This window comes from Rhipicephalus sanguineus, unplaced genomic scaffold (assembly GCF_013339695.2).
Source record: "Rhipicephalus sanguineus isolate Rsan-2018 unplaced genomic scaffold, BIME_Rsan_1.4 Seq626, whole genome shotgun sequence".
NCBI classification, from domain to species: Eukaryota; Metazoa; Arthropoda; class Arachnida; order Ixodida; family Ixodidae; genus Rhipicephalus; species Rhipicephalus sanguineus.
Genome location: NW_023615649.1, coordinates 1 through 19,442, shown reverse-complemented (window position 1 = coordinate 19,442; position 19,442 = coordinate 1). Strand labels below are relative to the sequence as shown.

Sequence of the window (19,442 nt, the reverse complement as noted above, 5' to 3'; positions counted from 1 at the left end):
GCTCGACCAAATATGCTAAAATTTTGCCAGCTTGTTTGTGAACTCACGAGGATTAACCCACATTCTCTCTGATCGAAAATTGGGTGTCATGGCCCCTTTAAGCGTTTTGTAGCCATATGGCATTCCACATTTCAGTGGTGAACAGTTTGTGACTATGCTGTGGAAATTAGTTCTTCAACACTGGGCCATCAAAGAGTGTGATGCTGTATCCAAGGATGTTTAAAAAAAACTTCTGGAGTGGAGGTCCCCTATACGCGCCCACGCGAGCGGGTGAAGCCTGGGAAATCGGTTGGCAGCCATTTTGCTCCGGGCAAGAGGCAGCGCAGCTTGAGCGCGGACAGCGTAATTGTGAGCTTCCGCGGGGGCGTTTCAGCGTGAGAACTGGATAGTTAGTGCCACTTATTTGGCCGAATTTTTTTGTTGTCCTGCAGGATTGAAGAAGGCAGTTTTTTACACCATTATACATGGGCTGAAGCGTGCCTGATAACACGTAGAATTCGCTTCCAGCATTCCCGAAATGAAGCACATGGAGGAGTTAATAAGTGGTACATAAAATTTTATTCCCCCGGCTTTTACACAATTTCAAAAGAAAAAAAGAAGAATATACAATGTGGTTTATACGTGAATCGATAAAGCAAGAAATCCAAAATAACTTCAAAATGCATCATAATGCACACAGTCACGAAACTAACCGTATGAAACACGCGCCCTTAAAAACTAAACACAGCAAAAGAAAAGATACAAAAGCAAACTAGTTGACCAGTTTTGCTGCAGCTGGTTTACGCATAATGCAGACAATCACGAAACTAACCATATGAAACACGCACCCTTAAAAAGTAAACACAGCAAAAAGAAGTGATACGAAAGCAGATTAATTGACTAGCTTGCTGCAGCTCTTGTTTACACTCGTCTATAAATTTTTAAAAAATAGCAGTCCTTAATTGTCAGCCGCGTTCTTACTCCGCTCTGGGATTTTTAAATGCTAGGCATTTCTTAGCGAACCTTTGGCACATTCAGCGTTTTTATCTACGAATCTATCTACCTAGCCACCCATGCCGAGGTGCTCTCATGATCGCCTCCTTAACTTGGTGTAGACCAAGATCGGCATGGGAGGGTAAGAGGATTTGACGGATATGGCTGTCGTATCATGACATGAATAACAGGAAAATCCTGTCGCGTAGGTCGTCAAACCCTTTCCTCCAGACACGTGTGGCACATAGCCGTTTACCACTGGCCGTGGTGTACGGGTATGCGCCACATGTGATTGACAGTTTATATCTACCCAGGAACGGCGAAAACAGACATTGGTACTTTAAATGCGAGAGCGTTAAGAAAAACCGACATCGGGAGCATTGACCTGACGAATGGAAAGAATAAATATTAAGATCACAGTAGGAATGTAACCCAAGCATTCTGCGTGGCAATCAAGTATTCTACCACAGAGGTACGTCGGGTATATAGACTGGTTTGGAAAAAGAGCCTATGCAGTAATTTCGGTGCAACGTCAAGTGTGGTTGTGGTGCTGGCTATCTAATTTTGCAAGAAAGCAATGCACAGTACGTATGTACTCCTACGATACAGGCGTCATATCAGATTAACGTCTGCGGTTCCAGTGTTGGCTCCGCTTTTATAGCAGTGTAATAAACATTACATTTGTATTCCTCTGTTTCAGCAAGCTATATATTGAAGCATTGCTCGACCCAAAGGAATACATTAACGAAAGTTACGTATCATATCCACATGGTTGTACCATAATGTGCACTTAGTTTCGATAATACTGACCTATGTACTCTTACGTGAGGGGCTGGCGTTACGCTGCACCATAAGTTACCCTTTAAACGCCAGTGTTGTCGACGTGCCTGGTAAGCCCACGATGCGGACACAGCTACTACACTTACAAAAACACGTTGATCCACCTCGTAACACTTGGCTCAAAGCCATAAAATACAGCATAGAAGTACTCGCTGACTGCTTCGCATGAAACAGATTTCCACAACGCGTGGGATCTGCCGAATTTTCTTCCAGTTGATTTCTTTTGAAATGTGGTGAAGCCTGATTTTACAGCGAAAGCTGTTATCAGATCACAACGGCTGTGGGGTGGTTGTCCGTTGCCGCCGCCAGTGTCCGTAACTACTATCGCGAGAAATAAGAAAAATGAAATAAATAAAAATAAACAGGCTCATATGGGATTTGAACACCGGTCCTCTCCATGGGAGTCGAGTATTCTACCACAGAGCCACGCTAGTGACTGGAACTCCTTTGCAAAAACATCCTTACAGGCGTCATGTCGGGCAAGGAATTGCGTTAAATGCGTAATATAGCGTGTCAGAAGAGTAAAATAACCACCAGGCGTCACATAATGCTAATTGAGCAACGAGTGATCGGATCGTTAATTGCTTCAAATCCATTACAAAAGGCTCAGCCATAATTCTTCATCCAGCAACCACAGGCAGCATCAACAAAGTTCACATAATGCCTTACAGATGTGTAGCGGGTACCTCGCTTATCCGCAGACAGACGAATAATGGCATAGTGATTGCTTCCGTACTTCACAAAAATTATGATTTGCGGCGTAGTGGGTACCTTGCAAGTGTACTTGTATTAGTTCCCCCAAGAGAGTTTAGAACGGGATCTAGAAAGGCCGCTCTTCCAGCTTTCGCTGTGACTGTGCTGCGCGCAGGCCCGGCGTTTTTTATGTACAGCTTGGCAGTCTTCGACAAATTGTAAATGTGGTTATCGAGTGGATCGCAGTCCAAAAAATGATACATCCACAACACACGCTTGTCATCAAAAGAATGGAGAAATTTGCCATCTGTGGAACTTCCGCGTGGGCTCAAGCGACGACCCACACGTTTTCTGCCTGGAGCAATATGGCGGTCGTCGGCTTCAGCGGCGGCGCGCCGGCTCCACTCCAGAAGCTTTTTTTCAACCTCCTTGGCTGTATCTAACCAACAAGTCAACCCAATTCACTTCATAAAAATCATGCTTTGTAAAACCTATAACCATACAGCCCACTCTATAGGCCTTATGCAAAATCTGCTTCCATGTTCGCATGTGCGTATATGGAACGTACATATCAACACGCAGCGGATGATAAGAACTGCAGTGCCAACGTAATGCTGTGTGCCGTGTTGCACAAATAGAGGAAATCAGCATGCTGAAAAATTAAAAAGAAAAGGAGCTTGAAGGAAGCTTTACCTACATGTTGGTATATTTTCTCACTGCTGATGAGGAGCAGCACAGCGTTCCCGTGCTTCAGCTGCTGCTTCTGTCTAATGCCGTGTTCTTGGGAAATACGGTGTGTGACAGCATCGACGCACATTATCAAAGAACACTGTTTTGCGTCATGCAGGAATGATACACATTTTCTGCCGCATGCACAGACAAACCAGCTTCACATATGATGAGCTTTAAAGCCCCATTGGTGCTGCTCACACGTGCCTACATTGCTGGTGACATCTTTTGTTTGCTTATTTCTTACGACGGCACCTCTCCTGTGCTCTGTTTTCATTTTGTAAAGAATCTGACAGAGTTGGAGCATTCCGGTGTGGTTCGAAACAAGGAGCAGGCGGCCAAGATGCTGGGCCACCTCCTGTCCAATGCACCAGGGCTAATACGACCATACATGGAGCCCATTCTGGCTGTAAGTTTTTTCACTGTATGCTCACTGAGCGCACGGTTAAAAGAGATTCTACAATGCTTTTCAAGGACACTTCTTCAGGCTTTCTTGTCGCTAAAGAACCGCTCTCACGAAAACGTATCTTGCATGAATGGAATTACTAGGAACCAGCAGTCACACTTCTTGAGGAAAATAGGCACGAACTGAGAAATACGGGCACCTATGTTTGTCGGTTTGTGTTTTCACTTTGTCCTCGTCCTTTTAGCCGATGCAGTGACTTCATGCAATGACTTCATTTCATTTGACGGAATAAAATGACAACCGAAAAAGTGGCTGCATGTTTCTCACCACATGGCTCACTAGTGAGCAGCTTTCCTTGCCATTTTCATAAGGCGTCATAGGGGGCCCAATTGTAATTCTCAGGGACTTGGTGCAGGTGCTTATTCCAAAGCTCAAGGCTCCAGATCCAAACCCTGGGGTAGTCATATGTGTCCTGGCAGCAGTTGGAGAGCAGGCACAGGTGAGTTGGCCTCATTTATTCACAGACACTGTTAGTAAAGGTTTTCAAGCTGTATCTTGATTCCTCTTGTAAATATTTTAGCCCACGTAATGCGTCCGCACCTTGAGGTCTCCGTTAATTTTTTTTTTTTTTAGAAAAAAGGTGGGGATCATTACGTGAGTGAATGCAGTATAATGCAGGTTTCCACAGAACTGAATTGCTTGATCTTTCATGGAGTGTTCCAGTGGTAATAACAGAAGGCAATGGCTCTTTTATTCAGAGATGTGGCCTTGCTTCAGTTTAAAGGAGTACTGACACGATTTTGAAGTGCAGCAAAACGGACGTTTTTGGTTTCCTTGGCATGTAGTGTTAACGCTCTCCCCACACCGCATCCGGGAAACACGTATAAATATTTAAGTTTGATTTTAAAGTTTTCACCTCCCAGCATCTGCAAGGCAGCTTCGCCGCATGGAGAGCCCTATGACGTTTCAAGTCAGCTCACTTGGTTTGCGAAGTCTGGGTTCTGCATGCAGCTTAAATCACAGAAATCGCTGTCGGAGGCACTGGACGACAGTTCACTCATCATGAACCACGTTCGACTGACAGCAAAGGACAGCAGGTGCATATTTCGTGGGTTGTAGTCTGCCCGTGACGTCACGGGCAGACTTGACACGTCACTATGAAGCCGCCCTCTCGAAACCGAAACCGAAACTGCTGGTTGAAAGAAGCGGTATTAAAAATATATGCAATGCATCCCCAGGCACCACGACACTCTTTTTAGGGTTCTCGACACCCGTGCTTTCATTTAGAGCAACAACCCAAAAAATTTTTAAATTCATGTCAGTACTCCTTTAAGTTCATGGCTCTGCTTTTAAACCATTGCTGCACTTTTGCCACTTTTCACATTGTGCTCATTCCAGGTGAGCGGGACAGAGATGCGCAAGTGGATGAACGAACTGCTGCCCATCATCATAGACATGCTGCAGGATTCATCATCATTGCCAAAGAGAGAGGTGTGTAGCAAACTACATGACGTGCATGGGCCACCACAGCTTTACAAGGCACTGTCGCAGGCAATGAGAAAATTGTGCACGGGTTCACAAGGACGTTTATTGTAAAACGTTTATAATATGTGCCTTCTTAAAACAAGGCAATAATGAAGATGTAGTTTCAACTAATCCTTGAGCCTATCTTTATAAGCCTTATGTACTGGCCAGCTAATTTGTACTGTAAACCAAGTCTTCCTGGGCGCTGCCATAATCCCCTCTGGGCTGTGGTAATTAGGCATGACCCCCCCCCAAGAATGCTCTGCAAAGGCAACGCCGTCGCTGTGCTTCAGCCTTTGTACTCTCGTGCCATAGTCATACCTGCCAAGTCTCCCGGATTACCCGGGAGACTCCCGGATTTTGAACGTTTCTCCCGGTTGTACGGGTCATAGAGAAATCTCCCGGAAATCCAGTTTTGCCCCGCGCGTCCACTGCTTTGTCTGGCCACATGAGCAAAGTTGTCTGGCCAGTAGAAGAAAGGATCTTCTTTCTTTTTTAACGATGGTAGAAAGGTTCAACTCAGTTTCATTGCGCATGAAGTAGCTGTGCACTTTGCGCCGCAGTCCAGCACTTAAAAGGGTAGTCGATGTCTGTCTAGATAGCGCGTTCGCCAGCGCTCGCGACCGTCCCCGTCTCAACGGCGCCCCTTATGGTCCCTTGCCCGACAAAATAACTGTAAGCAAGCGACGACAGGCTCGCCCGCGGAGCGATGTTATGCGCATGTGCCCTGCGCGCGACGGTGACGGCCGGGTCCGTTCATCTCTGCTTCAACCGCGTTCGTCCCTAGCGCTAGCGCGCATTTACTCGCACGTGAAACAGACGATGCGTAAGCGATGTTATTGGTTTGGACTCTGTACAGATCAGCGGCGACCGCAAAATCCCGCTGACAGTAGGCAGTTTTAGAATTGCGTACGCTAAGTTAGCGTTAGCGTTTGCGGCCCGCTATTTCCGTCACTTATACCGGGAGCCCGCAAGCGCTTAGCGTAGGACGCACGCGCAGGCGCAGTTGCGCTAAAAGCCAGCGCAAAGCTTTGCGTACGCTGTTCTAAAACTGCCTAATGTACATATAATTGCTATCGCAGTACATCCCCCCCCCCCCCCCGCGGTTGGCATACTTTATTCCCCCTCCTCCCGTGGTCGAAATAGTTCCCCCCCCCCCTTCCGGTTCAGTAACTCTCCCGGATTCCGTTTCTCCAAACTTGGCAGGTATGCATAGTCCAGAAGGAGATGCTCTTCTTCTCTGTTGAAAAGGTCTATAGCTAGTGGTTAGTATTTATTTACTTTGGAGCACAGATGTGGAGTGCACCACTCTGACTTACCATTTAGCTGATGTCACATTGTTCTGGGCAAGGTTTTCTGCTTTTCAGAAAGTATAGAGAATAATGACTGAATGCGCCGTATAAGATTGTTGCATGCCACAGAAAACAAAAGAGCTTCAATTTAAAATTACATAAAAGCAAGGTGAGTACTGGAATTACGGCACCTTAGTTGAACGGGGCCCTGTTTTCAGTTTTGCAACGTCACGCATGTGGCATTATGTTAAAAAAACATCCAGTATGGTGTTGCAAATTTTGGTAGAAGCCACTATGCGTTGGTTCAGCAGAAGTCTTAGTTGGTTTTTTGCACCCACATGATCTTCTCAAGTTCACAGTGGTGGCATGGGCAAGTATGAGCAGCTCTGAGAAATCAGTTGGTTACATAAAGGGACCTTGCAACAACTCCAAGAAAGTTTGTTGGGCAGCACCAATAGCAGCATCAGAGTGCAGGAAATTCGAGCACTGAGTGCGACGTACATTCCATCACTAATTGCACTATGATCATTGGTTGTAAGTGTAATGTGTACTTTACGTTTGTGCTATACTGCAAGTTATTAAAAAGAATTGTGCTGTGGCATCTTACAAACACTTAAGATATTGCAAAAGTTATAGGCGGGGTGTTGTACTATCGAGAACAACGCATCAACGTGCCAAGTGCTCTCCGTACCAACAGGCACCTCACATGTACTTATGTAATTAGGGGACACACCATGAGCGGTGAGGTTCAAGTGGGCAGTGCCTGGTCATGGAGGCTGTTGAAGATGGAAGGTGGGGACGATTGTGCACTGCGCACCTACAATCGCCATGCAGATTGGAGTGTGGCATTAAAGGAGGAAGAAGAAGGCAGCCGTGCCATCGGTCTCTATTCTTTACATTTGGTGCTGTGAAGCCCGTGATTACAACTCCGGTTGGAATTGAGACAAGACAGTGATTCATGGGTTGATGAGGCGGCATTCATCACCTGGAGGTTTTTAAGGAGTGAGCACATCACGTTTAGTTCGACTCTGGTCTGTCCTTGCCCTTCAAGACAATGGCCCGAGGTTTGCAAAGCTGGATGTCCATGAAAGAAGAAGAGGCCCATCCTTGTCAGGCCAGCCCTCGGAGCAGCTAACGACACGTCTGCCCGTCCACTGGATTTTCACTTCAGCAGCAACCTAGAGGTTTGCGAGGCCAGGACAGTGAGCTTCTGCTGTGACAACACCTGTCCTGCAGGCCACACCAGCATTGTTGATCTTGACGCATAAGAACTGTGGACTTGCAAGCGTGAAGGAGACAGATCAGAAGACCAGAACATGAAGGGGCTCCAAGATATGCGGAGAACATTGCATGCAGACATCTAAGAAGTCATGAAAAAGTGGCATATTACTTTTGTCCTGATCGCCGAAAATCGGTAAGCTCAAGGAATATTGCTTACATTTTGAATTGATGAGACAGGAATTGAATAACGTAGACCGCCAGATTCATTGCGCTATACACCTTGATGAACTAGAAGGTAACATCGAGAATTGTGAAAACTTTGAATGCAACATCTTAGACGCTATATCAGACTTTGAAGTTCAACAGGGAGAGAGAGTATAAACATTTATTCTGAGCAAGCGCACTGTGCACCCAAGGTTGGCGGCCTCCTTATTCCAGGTAGCCGTGGGCCTTCGCCATCTCTCGTGCCCGTTGAACCAGGCTCAGAATCAGAAAAAAGACCGTTGGATGCACTCGCACAACCAGCAGGAAGTTCAGTGGCGAGGTCTAAACTGAGCTTGATTTACTCGCAGGGTGAGGGAATTCCCGTTGGTGGTAACGGTGAGAAAATTGTCAGATTAAGGAATTCTGCTACCAATGTTCGACACGGCTTAAGCAGTGTAACTGTAAGAATCACGGGTTCCAAAGATGAAGCACTGACACCACCTGCATCTGAGCATAAAACGATCGAAGCAAGTTCCAGAAATTGTGCAGAATGTACAGTTTCAAGACCTGGCACACTGTCATCTGTCGGATTGGGAGCCGTTAAGGCATTCACAGCTATTCTTTAACTGGAGCTCGTGATGCATCCGACACGACTTCGCAAGAAGCATTAAACGTGTGCCATGATGAGAAAAGAGCCAAATGAAGGAAATACACTGAAGAAGACACGCAAATTGGGCGAGTTGGTGAGGTTCCACTGTAAAAATATAAAACAGCACTTTCTTAAACACAAGACGAAGGAAAAAGAGGCACACATGGCGTTGAACTTGTAAGTGGCTTAATGGAAAAGCGACACATACTTTTTCAAGGCGAGCGCGCATGCTCATTGTCAAAGCTGATTCTCTTGTCAAACCGTAAGGCAAAGCCTTGTGTGAGCTCCCTAGTCACCCCTGGTAAACAGGCCCATTTCCTTTGAAGATAACGCCAGGGAAGGTTGGCTAATGCAATCACTTGCTTTTCTTGATATGTGGAATGCCTCAGCTACTTTTCAACAGGACCACCTATGTTGGCAGTATGCCCCCAGGAGCGAGAAGCCACTTCTGAGCTACAAGTCGTGTCACTCCAAACTTGTAAAAAACGGCATGGCCTCTGGCTGCCTAGGAATGGCAGTAAAGAAGTCTTGTGCTCACAAGATGAGTACTAGTCTAGAGACCCAGGTGCATTGCTGCAGGGAAGACGGTTTCAAAGACTCTGTTCTTGTAGAATGTGTTAGTAGATTAATGAGAACATTGAAACCGTCGAAACGCGACCTAGAGCAGCGCAGTAATGTGGATGACTGTAATCGCAAGGTAGCCGTAATGCCTTACGTGCATTCTCTTTCCCACAAGTTTTGGAAAGTAGGCGCCAGGTATGGTGTTAATGTGCTGTTCTCTGTTCCTAATAAAGTGAGCAAGGTGGGAGCCACAGTTCAAAGGAAGATAGAGGCATCGGGAAGAAGCTCAGGCTGCCTAATAAAACATGTTAACAAGTTTGTTCCGTGCAAAATCGCTGTTGTGTACCAGATACTGTTGTCATGCGGCCGTACATACATAGGGCAAACAGGCCAGTGCATTAAGGTGAGGCTTCTTGAGCACAAGAATTCATTACAAAAGAAATCAACTAACTTGTCCAAGCACTGTTCTGAGTGTCTGTGTGTGCTATTTTTTGTTGACACAAAAATCTTGTTTGTTCATAATGACAGCTACACAAGAGAAGTAGCTGAGGCATTCCATATATCAAGGAAAGCAAGTGATTGCGTTAGCCAACCTTTCCTGGCGTTATCTTCGAAGGAAATGGGCCTGTTAACCAGGGGTGACTAGGAAGCTCACACGAGGCTTTGCCTTACGGTTTGACAAAAGAATCATCTTTGACAATGAGCATGCGCGATCACCTTGAAAAAGTATGTGTCCTTTTTTTTCATTAAACCAGTTTCAAGTTCAACGCCGTGTGTGTCTCTTCTTCCTTCGTCTTGTGTTTAAGAAAGCGCTGTTTTATATTTTTACCATGAAGGAAATACCAATGTTCGCGAGACTAATACAACTGTGGAGGCCTGAACGGCAGCATCTGCAGAAACGTAATCGCTGTGCGTGATTCAATCAGCACCAATAGTTGGAAGTGTGAACGAACAAGCATGCTTGCACAAACTTTGCAGCTTTTCAAAAGCAATGCAAGAACAGTGCAAAATGACCACAGGAAGCCTGGAGACCTCCAACAATATCGATCCTGACGATGAATCCTTGCCAAAGCAACAGCTCTCTGGGAAGCAGAAGCAGATCTCGAATGCCTTAATTTTCGTAACTTTTGGTGCCAAAACTAGTTTCAGGGTCAAAACACATCATAAGCACCATATTCAGATATCAAATACAGATCTTGAAGGCCATGCTTTTGCTGATAGGGCTGAAAACACATCCTTAGTGTCACACCCGCTATATCTTGCAGCTAATCTCATAGTCACGCCAGTCTAAGCTGTGTGAAAACTGAAAAGCCAACATGGCCATTCTCTATGGCTGCTTGGGCAAGCTTGAAGGGCCATTTTGTGACATATACTGGAACGGTGCCAAGTTTGCTAAGTAACAGCAGCGTTCCCAGTGCTTTGGATCCTATGGGAGCTTTGCTGGGACAAGTGAAAAATAATGTAGTAGCCAGGGAAATGAAGCTGTAAGAACATAATGGAAGGATTGTTCTGTATTGAGAATTTCATGAGAGCTACTGTGTGTTACTTGGCTCCTCAATCTATTGATTTCATGCCGTTGTAAGGCACAACAAGTTAACCCTCGTTTCCCCCTATTTTCTCTCTTATTGAATTGGTATATGCCAGCTTCACACAGTGGGAGCAGAATCCATACGTCACATGTGTCCTTGTGTGATCTCTGCATAGATTTCTCACAGTGAGCATCTTTCCAAATTGGTGTTTGTATTTCATCATATTGCATCATTCTTTTTTACTCTCATATACCGCATTGAGATAATGCTTTTCTGGGAGAGGGAGCAATACCACATGCCCTCATCTATGAGTCATCCGCTGTGGCACATGCATGCTTAGGAGTGGAAAAAGAAAAGAACGTTTCTCTGGTCTGGTTTCGGGGAAGACATGCACTCCTGGCTCTCTTTCTTGGTTCGTACGTGACAATATATTCTCTGTGGTGCAATACATAGGCATAAGCACTGTATGACACAAAGTAAGACCTGTCCAGTGCTTGTCCAACACTGCATTGGAGGAATACACATCACATTTAGTTTTGCAGTCAAACTTTATTGTAAGTGTATGTCTGTTACAATGCAATGGTGGTGAGTCAGCTTTTGTTTACCTCACGGTTCTCTATATCGATTTTCAGTTTTATAATATTTGCTTCGCTTTATACAGCTTGAAACGTACGCATTACGGATAATGCCAGGATTTTTTTTACTGAGGCGGGCAGCCATGACAAGTGAGTTCCTTTGGTGTGGCAGGGAGGCAGGAGCTTATGCATTGTGATTTGACTGGTTGCTTGGAAGGGGGGCAGGGGCAAACATTTTGTAGGGGTGGTTGCCCCCTCTGTGCCCCCTCTGTGCCCCCCTGGTGCCACCCCTAATTGGCATTGGCTCTGCATCAATTTTTTAGAGCACAGCTCTTAAGCATCTCATAATGCTGCCATCACTCCAGAGATGCTAAGTGCCATTGTCGAGAAGACCCGGGAGAGTGTGTTGTTGAAGCAGACACTAATTGTCGCCGCAGAGTAGGCACCCTGCCATTTGCCTATTGTGAGCTAAAAACTAGGGGTGTGCGAATATTCAAAATTTCGAATATTTTTCTAATAGTGTTTGCTATTCGATTCGATTTTCACTGGAATTTTACTATTCGAACAATTCGAACTTCCCAAAGACCATACAGTCAACATCAGATTGAAAGTGACCCCTACAGATTTTCAATATGCTTCACCTCATTACACTCTCGTATTGCGGCAAAGCTGCCTTTCAAGCTCCGTAACGGCCGAACTTAGCCAAGACACAGAAATCGTTCGATTGGAAGTGGTCCCTAGATTTTCAATATGCTTCACCTGATCACACCCCCGTATTGCGGCAAAGCGGCCTTTCAAGCTGCGCTACGGTCGCAAATGTATTAACTCATGAAAACGCTGGTTCGAACATGGAGATAAAAGATGTGGCAGAGGTGGGGCTCAATTAATGCTGTTTTGGACCTGATATTTGGGCAGGAAGTGCGAAAAATCGGAAGCCGAAGCTTTTTAGCATCCAAAATTTCAGATGTTCTTATACATCGACGTCTACGAAGCAGATTTGGAACTCCGGACTTGAAGGGAGCACACCCTTGTCCGCCACATCAGTTGGGCTTCCACAGCAGTTGAAAGAGGAGGAGAGGCTGAGGAAATGGCATCTTTGCCTATCACATGTAAAATGTTGTCGGCAACACTTTGGTTGCACCAAATCATGTACATAAATAGAATTCGTCCTCTACATTGCCTCATTCTTGATAAGACAACTATGAAACACCACTCCACCAGTGCTTCATCAACCTAGCGAAAAGAAACACTTTCATGTTGCTATCTCATAAGAATATGCTTAGGATTCCTCTCCAACTTTTTTTTCTGCAATTTCGCTTTGAAGTATTAGAAAAATATTCAAGAAATATTCCAAAAATATTTTAAAAAATGTTGCAGTGGCTTAGCTCGGCTATGCCAGGATAACGTAGCGTTAGCAAAGGTTCAGCTAATTATTCTTAGCTTTCCTGATTGTCTAGGATTAGCTTGATTATCATGCTTACTGCTGCTCCAATGACACACACACGGTATACGTATTATATGGCACATGTATGTTTTGCCAGGCAACTACTTCGGGATCCGATGAGTTAAGCTTCTCGGCTCTTCTGCGCCGTTGAGCAGCATTTGCGCTCTCCTTCTCCATGGCTAAACCACACTGGGAAACGCCAGTCAGAGGCGCTATCAAGCGGCTCCAGCACAGTGTCAGATGGCGACTGCACAGCGAAGGTGAATAGCTGCACGCGCGCCGGCGCCAATTTGTCTGCCAAGGCTACGACGTCACTCCTCTGGAAAGCGCAGACCGGGGAATGCGTTACTCCTCTCGAATGCGCAAACCAGCAGCGGCGAGCCGTGCGCGGCAATGGTGGAGAGCGCGTGAGATGCCGGCTCCGGTGAGCCAGCTGAGTGACATCACTGATCCTCGCGCATTCTCAGCACGGCTCATGAGGATCCATGCAAAATCGGCTCCGGCTAGGCAAGTGTAGCTAACGCTACAAAATATTCGATTCGATTCGCACTCACACTTCAATATTTGAATTCGCTTCGCACCCAAAATTTTGCTATTCGCACAGCTCTACTAAAAACACTTCAACAGCTGTGCTCAAATTTTGCAGTACAATATATCCTAATTGTCGGTGAAATTTTTTTTGTTTCCTCTATTTTCAGATCAGCCTCTGGACACTTGGTCAGCTAGTGGAAAGCACCGGCTACGTAGTTGAGCCATATCACAAGTATCCCACTCTCCTGGATGTGCTTCTAAACTTCCTCAAGACGGAGCAGTCCAGTAGCATTCGGAGAGAAGTGAGCACACCCTTGCATGTACTTTTTTACTGGCGTTAAATTGAGCCTGTGCACAGTTTCAGTGGCCATGACAATATGTTGGTGGTTCTTACTACAGTGAACATTATGGTTCTTACTACGTACAGTAAATTCCCGTTATGACGAGTTCTCGCTTATGCCAAACACGGGAACGTTTGTTTGGTTTCCCATAGACTCAATGCAAAAAAATCTTCTTAATACGAACCACCTAACAGGTACTGTTCTGTTAAGACAAACTTTCGCAGTGACCGCCACTGCTGGCGATAGTGTGCGGCGGACATTGCAGTCTTGATGGGGCATTCTGGCAACCGAGGGAAAGCAAAAAAAAACTTAGCACTTTTTGGCACAAAGATACTAAGTGAATTGCACCGCGGAGGGAGAGAGTGAGATAAGAGAAAAAGAAAGGTCTGTGTGTAATGCGGACGCCTTCTCCACACCTAGCCTGTGGATGGAGGAGGTGCCCACTTCATCAGCGAAATACAACAAGAAAAAAGTGTTATGAGCCTTACCACAGGCTTTACTTCTGGGACCCCCAGCTGTTGTGCCATTTGTATTCTCCCAGCATTCTACTGTTCCCCAGCAGGAGTACAAAGGAGTACAGAAGGAACGCAAGAGCAGTGGACAGAGAGGTAAACACAAGAGGAGTGGGAAAAAAAAGCAAAATGAAAGTGACAATGGAGACAAAAATTGTCAGCTTCCTGTTAGAGGGGTCAGCATAGAGAAACATGCTTTCCTATTGGGTTACGTCAGATGCATTGTCATCGCTGTCATACAGTGGCAACTGAGAACATTTTGTTGTCATTTTGTATAGGTTCACAAGGGACCTGTGTGCATTGTATGCAGTGGTTCTACTCCTGCACCAAAGTGTGCCAAAGTAGATTTACTGCGCCATCACGGTAAAATCAATGCAACTTGTGCCAATCTGCACCACAGCCTTGGGTTTGACGGTGTCTATCACCCACCATCGCACTGCCGGCTCATCAAAATATGTGAAGCTTTATCTTGCAGCCACCAAAGTTACAAAGACCAAAGATTATTAAGCGAACTAAACAGCGCTTGCATGTGTGTCCCGATTAAGCCATGACACCATGCATGGTGCCTATGCACTTTCTGTTGCACAAGTGGGCTCGACGGAAAAATGTGCTCTCCTCAGAGCCTCGTGACTTCTAGGTCAACCGATGACTATCAAGTGCTTTGGCAATTCATCAGCTGACGACGTCTGTTCCAAAAACGCTGCTGGTAGCTCCTTTCAAGCGGCGTACGGCATGTAAATAAGCACTTGAACTGGTACAGCGCATCACGAGAAAAAAGAAGAAACGGCTGGGCCGGGCCGGGCTGGACAAAAGTACAGAGCGCTATAAGACAAGTACAAATCAACGCGTACCTTCACCTACAAAGAAAACGCCACATAAATCCCACAATATACGTGCACAGCTGGGAATGGGAGTCGCAGCCCCAAAAAATCTATTCTCCCCTTTTGAGGACATCTTCAACAAGGCAGTGGGAGACCTGGCTTGCTAGCAAGGATTGGGAGAGCTAGCTGGCTCTGCTCGACCAGGCCCAGCGAGCCACAAAGGCCAGTGAAGCCATTGTGGCTAACAGCGCAACTAACGTGGACAAAAATGAGAAGGGGACATGGCACAGCGCTGACTTTCAACTAAAGTTTTATGGCAGCTTTTGAAGCTTTTGCAGGCTATCCGCCTCGTGCGCTGCTGCTTTGAGTTGTACTGGTGGCGCCACCAACGGCGAACGGTGGAGAAAGGTGGATACGCGCGGCTCATAGAAACCCTGGGCAAAGCGCTCGTTACTCACCGTTTTTCTATTCATTTTTCATTCTGGTTTGATATCTGTACTGCTGACGCTGCTCCACTAGACAACCATGCCGTTTGTTACGTCAATTGTTCTATATTATTTGTTTTAAAATGACATGCCCGTTTTTATATGCGTGTGCGCGATGCACTGCATACGTTTCTTACGTGCATGTGTCCAAGTTGTTTGCGTGATCTGTTAACACAGATGAAATAAAAACTGTTGCAGTACGAAACAGCATTCTTGTTTTATTGAACACCCCGAACAGTACAACAACAATGACTATTACTGCTGTATGCCTGCTTATGAAACGCACAAAAGACCATGCGTTTTTATCTTCGCCCAACACTCGTAGCACTCAACTAGGCCAAGAAAACCAAAATCTAACTTGCTGAACGTTTTAACAGCTGTCACACAGCTGCATAATAATGCGTGGAAGTACTTTAGCAAATGACCAACAAACATTCACACAGCGTTTTTTTTTTGTTCACAGACCGTGTTAACATATGGGAAAGTTCTAACTGCATTGCAATCACATATTTCGGAATATCTAATCACTTTCACCATTGAAGCCACAGTCCTCTAACACATGCGCCTTAAATTGAGCATGGCATTACTCAGACTTATATAGGAAATGCGCACGCGTGGCATTACTCAGATTTATATAGGAAATGCGCACGCGTGCAATGTATCTCGTATGCTATATTCTCCTTTGGTACGTGCAACTCAAAATAAAATGCGATTCTAGAAGTAATGTTCGTGGAGTAGCGAGCATATAGCAGGACAACTACTTACAGCTTCACTTACCTTTGCAAGAACAGTATTCCAATTGCAATTCAATATTAACCGACGCAACAACAATAACAACACACTTGTTGCACACAGGCGTACCAGGTTGACGCGCGAGGCCAACCGCGGTATTTTAAGTGTAGCACAATCGTGCGCGTATAGTACGCTAGAATATTCTGGCACAATGTCGTCAAGCTTGCAGTCACTTCAGCGGTTCCCACGATGTAGCACCAGTTGACGTCCTCGCGTCATCAAACTGCTGCGACGCCGAGAACTACACACACACAGCTCACTTGGAAAAACGCGGTCTTGCAGGAAGCCATCTTGTCCAGCAACCAACGGACAAAAGTACACAACTGAGGCGTCTGAAACATTGCCGTTGATGAAATGGCAGCTGAACGAAATCAGGGTTCATCATCCGACGTGTGGTCACCGCCTTACACAATATTAACGTTGCAACGTTCAAGGAAGACGCAACGAAAGCGACGAGCCCAGCCGGCCTTGTCGGGTGCGTTGTCGACTACACAGTGCACAGCGCGTGCTCTCACGGCCACCGAAAGAAATAAAAGAAAGTGGAGAGAGGAGTTAGCTTGGAGCATGGCCAGTCGGTGGAAGAAAGAGGATGTGTTGCATTGTCGGTGTGGCGTGTTGTCGAGAGATGGCGCTAGTTTGTTTTTGCGCAACGGAATCACAAACTTCATTCAAAATGCATGGGATCCTATGGGGGGTTGGGAGAGAGTACAACCGCCTTAGCCGAGCGGTGGTGCCACCATACCGATGCACGAGGCGGATACTCCTACTATGACAGTGCTTAGTTGCACAGAGTATTTTGAGTTGAGTGGCTATAAATGGCCAAGGCCGGGTTGGTCACGAAGTGTTCAGTACATGTTGTGTACGTTCTCGCTTCCTTCAGTAAAAACTTGAAAGTCAGTGCGGTGCCATGTCCCCCCTCTCATTTTCGTCCTTGCTAGTTGCACTGTTAGCCACGATGAATCTGTACCAACTCACCCAGTATTCCATCCTGCCAGTGGAGCCCTGGACTGAGACCCCGCCCACATGTCCAGAAACCTTATAATCAGCAAAAGTTTTCACTACTACTACGTACACGTGTGCCGCTAAAAAGTCTGTGTCACTTTTGTTTCTGGACATTTCGGAACATCGGAGGAACCTAGCGAGACATATATAGAACATTGTGGAATTTCGCGTCTATAGAAGAGCAACACGAATGGTGGGAACACGCCGACACTTCTCCTGAAGTACTACTTTCTCTATGAATCTTCATCCAGAAGAGGTTTTTTGTAGTTACTTAGCACATCCACGTATGCATCTGTCGCACTTTGCCGTAAAAACTCCCTAAAAAGCCCCGTTCTTTTCAAGCCTATGAGTGGGAGGGTCCATACTTTATGTGGATTTTTTGCTTGCTTTTTTTTTTACAGTTGCTGTTTCGTATGAATGTGTGCAGCTGGGAGTAGCGGGCCTATTGCTGATGGCCCGGGAATCGGAAGCTCACTTTGAAGTGGCTACGCTATTTAGCACATCTGCTCCTTACCTTCCCGGGTCAATCACTCAGACCCTTGATTGATCCAAATGACGAGCGAAGATGTTTAGCACATGGCACAGAGGTGACGTGGCGGAGGCCATTGGGGTTTGTAAGGCCAAGTTGTGAACGTGCCCATCAACATTCAAACCGCAACAGAGTCTATCGCGACACATTGACGACAATACCACCATCAAGGTTATGAGTGTTACGAGTAGGCTTCCACTGATCTCTGCTAGGGAGGCTTCACTGCAATGTACAATGTGGGAAAGCCAGCTTACAAAGACCAAGTTTATGCCCGTCTGCTGCCGACTTTGCTTCTAAAAAAAATTCAGGAGCCCTTACCCTATGGGGGAAATTGGGGCAAGCGAAGCTCGACGTGGTCGTGCCTAATGTACTGCTTTTCTTTGCAGAATAACAGATATTTGGGTAAGTTGACATACAAAATTTTTTAGGGCAAAAGTGGAAAGGAAAGAAATCTTGGTAAGAGAAGAACACAGTGCACAGGGCGAGCACTAGACATCAACTGACTTTATTTTGGAAAAGAACCACGGAAAGTATACCCCTTAAAGGCCAACTCTGGCAATTTTGGCCATGTCAAAGTAATGGTGCTTTTATGTTCCTGAGATGCTCCCGTCACGGGTCTGATAGCAGAAATAGTCGGCAAATTGGGCAATAATTTTAAATAAGCAAAAAAGCGCAACACCGAAACCGAAACCCAAGTGAGCAGTACTGTCTTTGCGTGACGTATAAGTCGGCAAAAACTGGAAATCGTGCAAGTGCAAGGCATGCCGGTCCCGCCAGCGCGTAGTATGAAAGCTGTGATAGCGGCAAAGAGCAGATGCTCAGGGGAGAGGTGACCCTGTCGCAACAGCCGTACCATGTCTGTGACTGACTGTGCTACGTGCACAAGCTCCTCGGGGCTGCCAGAAAATGACAGCTGCGATTCGGATGCATTGGGATCACAACTAGTTTGATTACTAGTGGTTAATTGTACTCGGGACTCTTGACGTCATCGGGGTCATTTCCAAAATGTCACACTCGTGGCGCGTATCGTGTCCTACATTTACCTTAATTTCTCGATTAGTAGAGCACTGCCGTTGACAATATTGACGTTTCAGACGTTCTCACACATTGACCTTTCACTCTGACATAAATTGTTATTTGACTTTTAATATTCCTTTAAGCTCTTGGTAACTTGTGCTCCGCCTTAAAAAATTGCCATCGTCGTGAACCGGCATGCGTTTTCTTCATTCTCTTTACAGCGAAGCTCTTTAAGCTATCAGTAACTTGTGCTCCGTCATGCAAAACTCCTCAGGTGGGTATATGCACCACAGGAATCGGGCAAGCCCCACTACTGTGTACAGCAGATGCGAGTGTCAAACAAAAACACGTCAAAGAGAGAGGAAAATAGAGGGAATAAAGATATAGAAGGACAAAGAGACTGAAAAATATAGACAGAGAGAGAAAGAAAGAGGAAGTGATAAACAGAGATGGAGAGAGAAAGAGGAAGAAAGAAATGGAAGGAAACAGATGCAAAGAAGAGATACAGGGAACAGAGAGCAAGAGAAACAAGGAAGGGGCTTGGCACCACTAGTGCGAAGCTGCCATGATTTTTGTATCTTGCTGTACTGCCTTCTCGTGACCCTCGGCTAAGCTTTCTTTGGTGCTCGCAAGGTGTGAGTGAGGAGGGCTTTAGTGAACCTCGCCAGCTTCACAAGTCGGTTACTGCAAGAAAATGCACCGCCGGGAAGAAACTTTTTCCAGGGGAATATAAGGCATTTTTATTGAAATATGAAGGCCCAAGGAAGTTTTTT

The 19,442-nt window shown here is 45.8% G+C and overlaps 1 protein-coding gene across 1 annotated transcript in view; it reads left to right on the top strand.

The window, feature by feature from the left end:
- The window catches only part of LOC119377945 (serine/threonine-protein kinase mTOR), a gene marked incomplete at its 3' end in the record, with an annotated part of 49,308 nt that extends 35,836 nt beyond the window's left edge, over positions 1-13,472 (top strand). Inside the window, 4 exon segments of the mRNA XM_037647224.2 lie at positions 3,521-3,643; positions 4,056-4,139; positions 5,039-5,131; positions 13,338-13,472. Coding sequence (XP_037503152.1) covers positions 3,521-3,643; positions 4,056-4,139; positions 5,039-5,131; positions 13,338-13,472 — 435 coding nt within the window.
- Between the last annotated feature and the right edge of the window lie 5,970 nt (positions 13,473-19,442).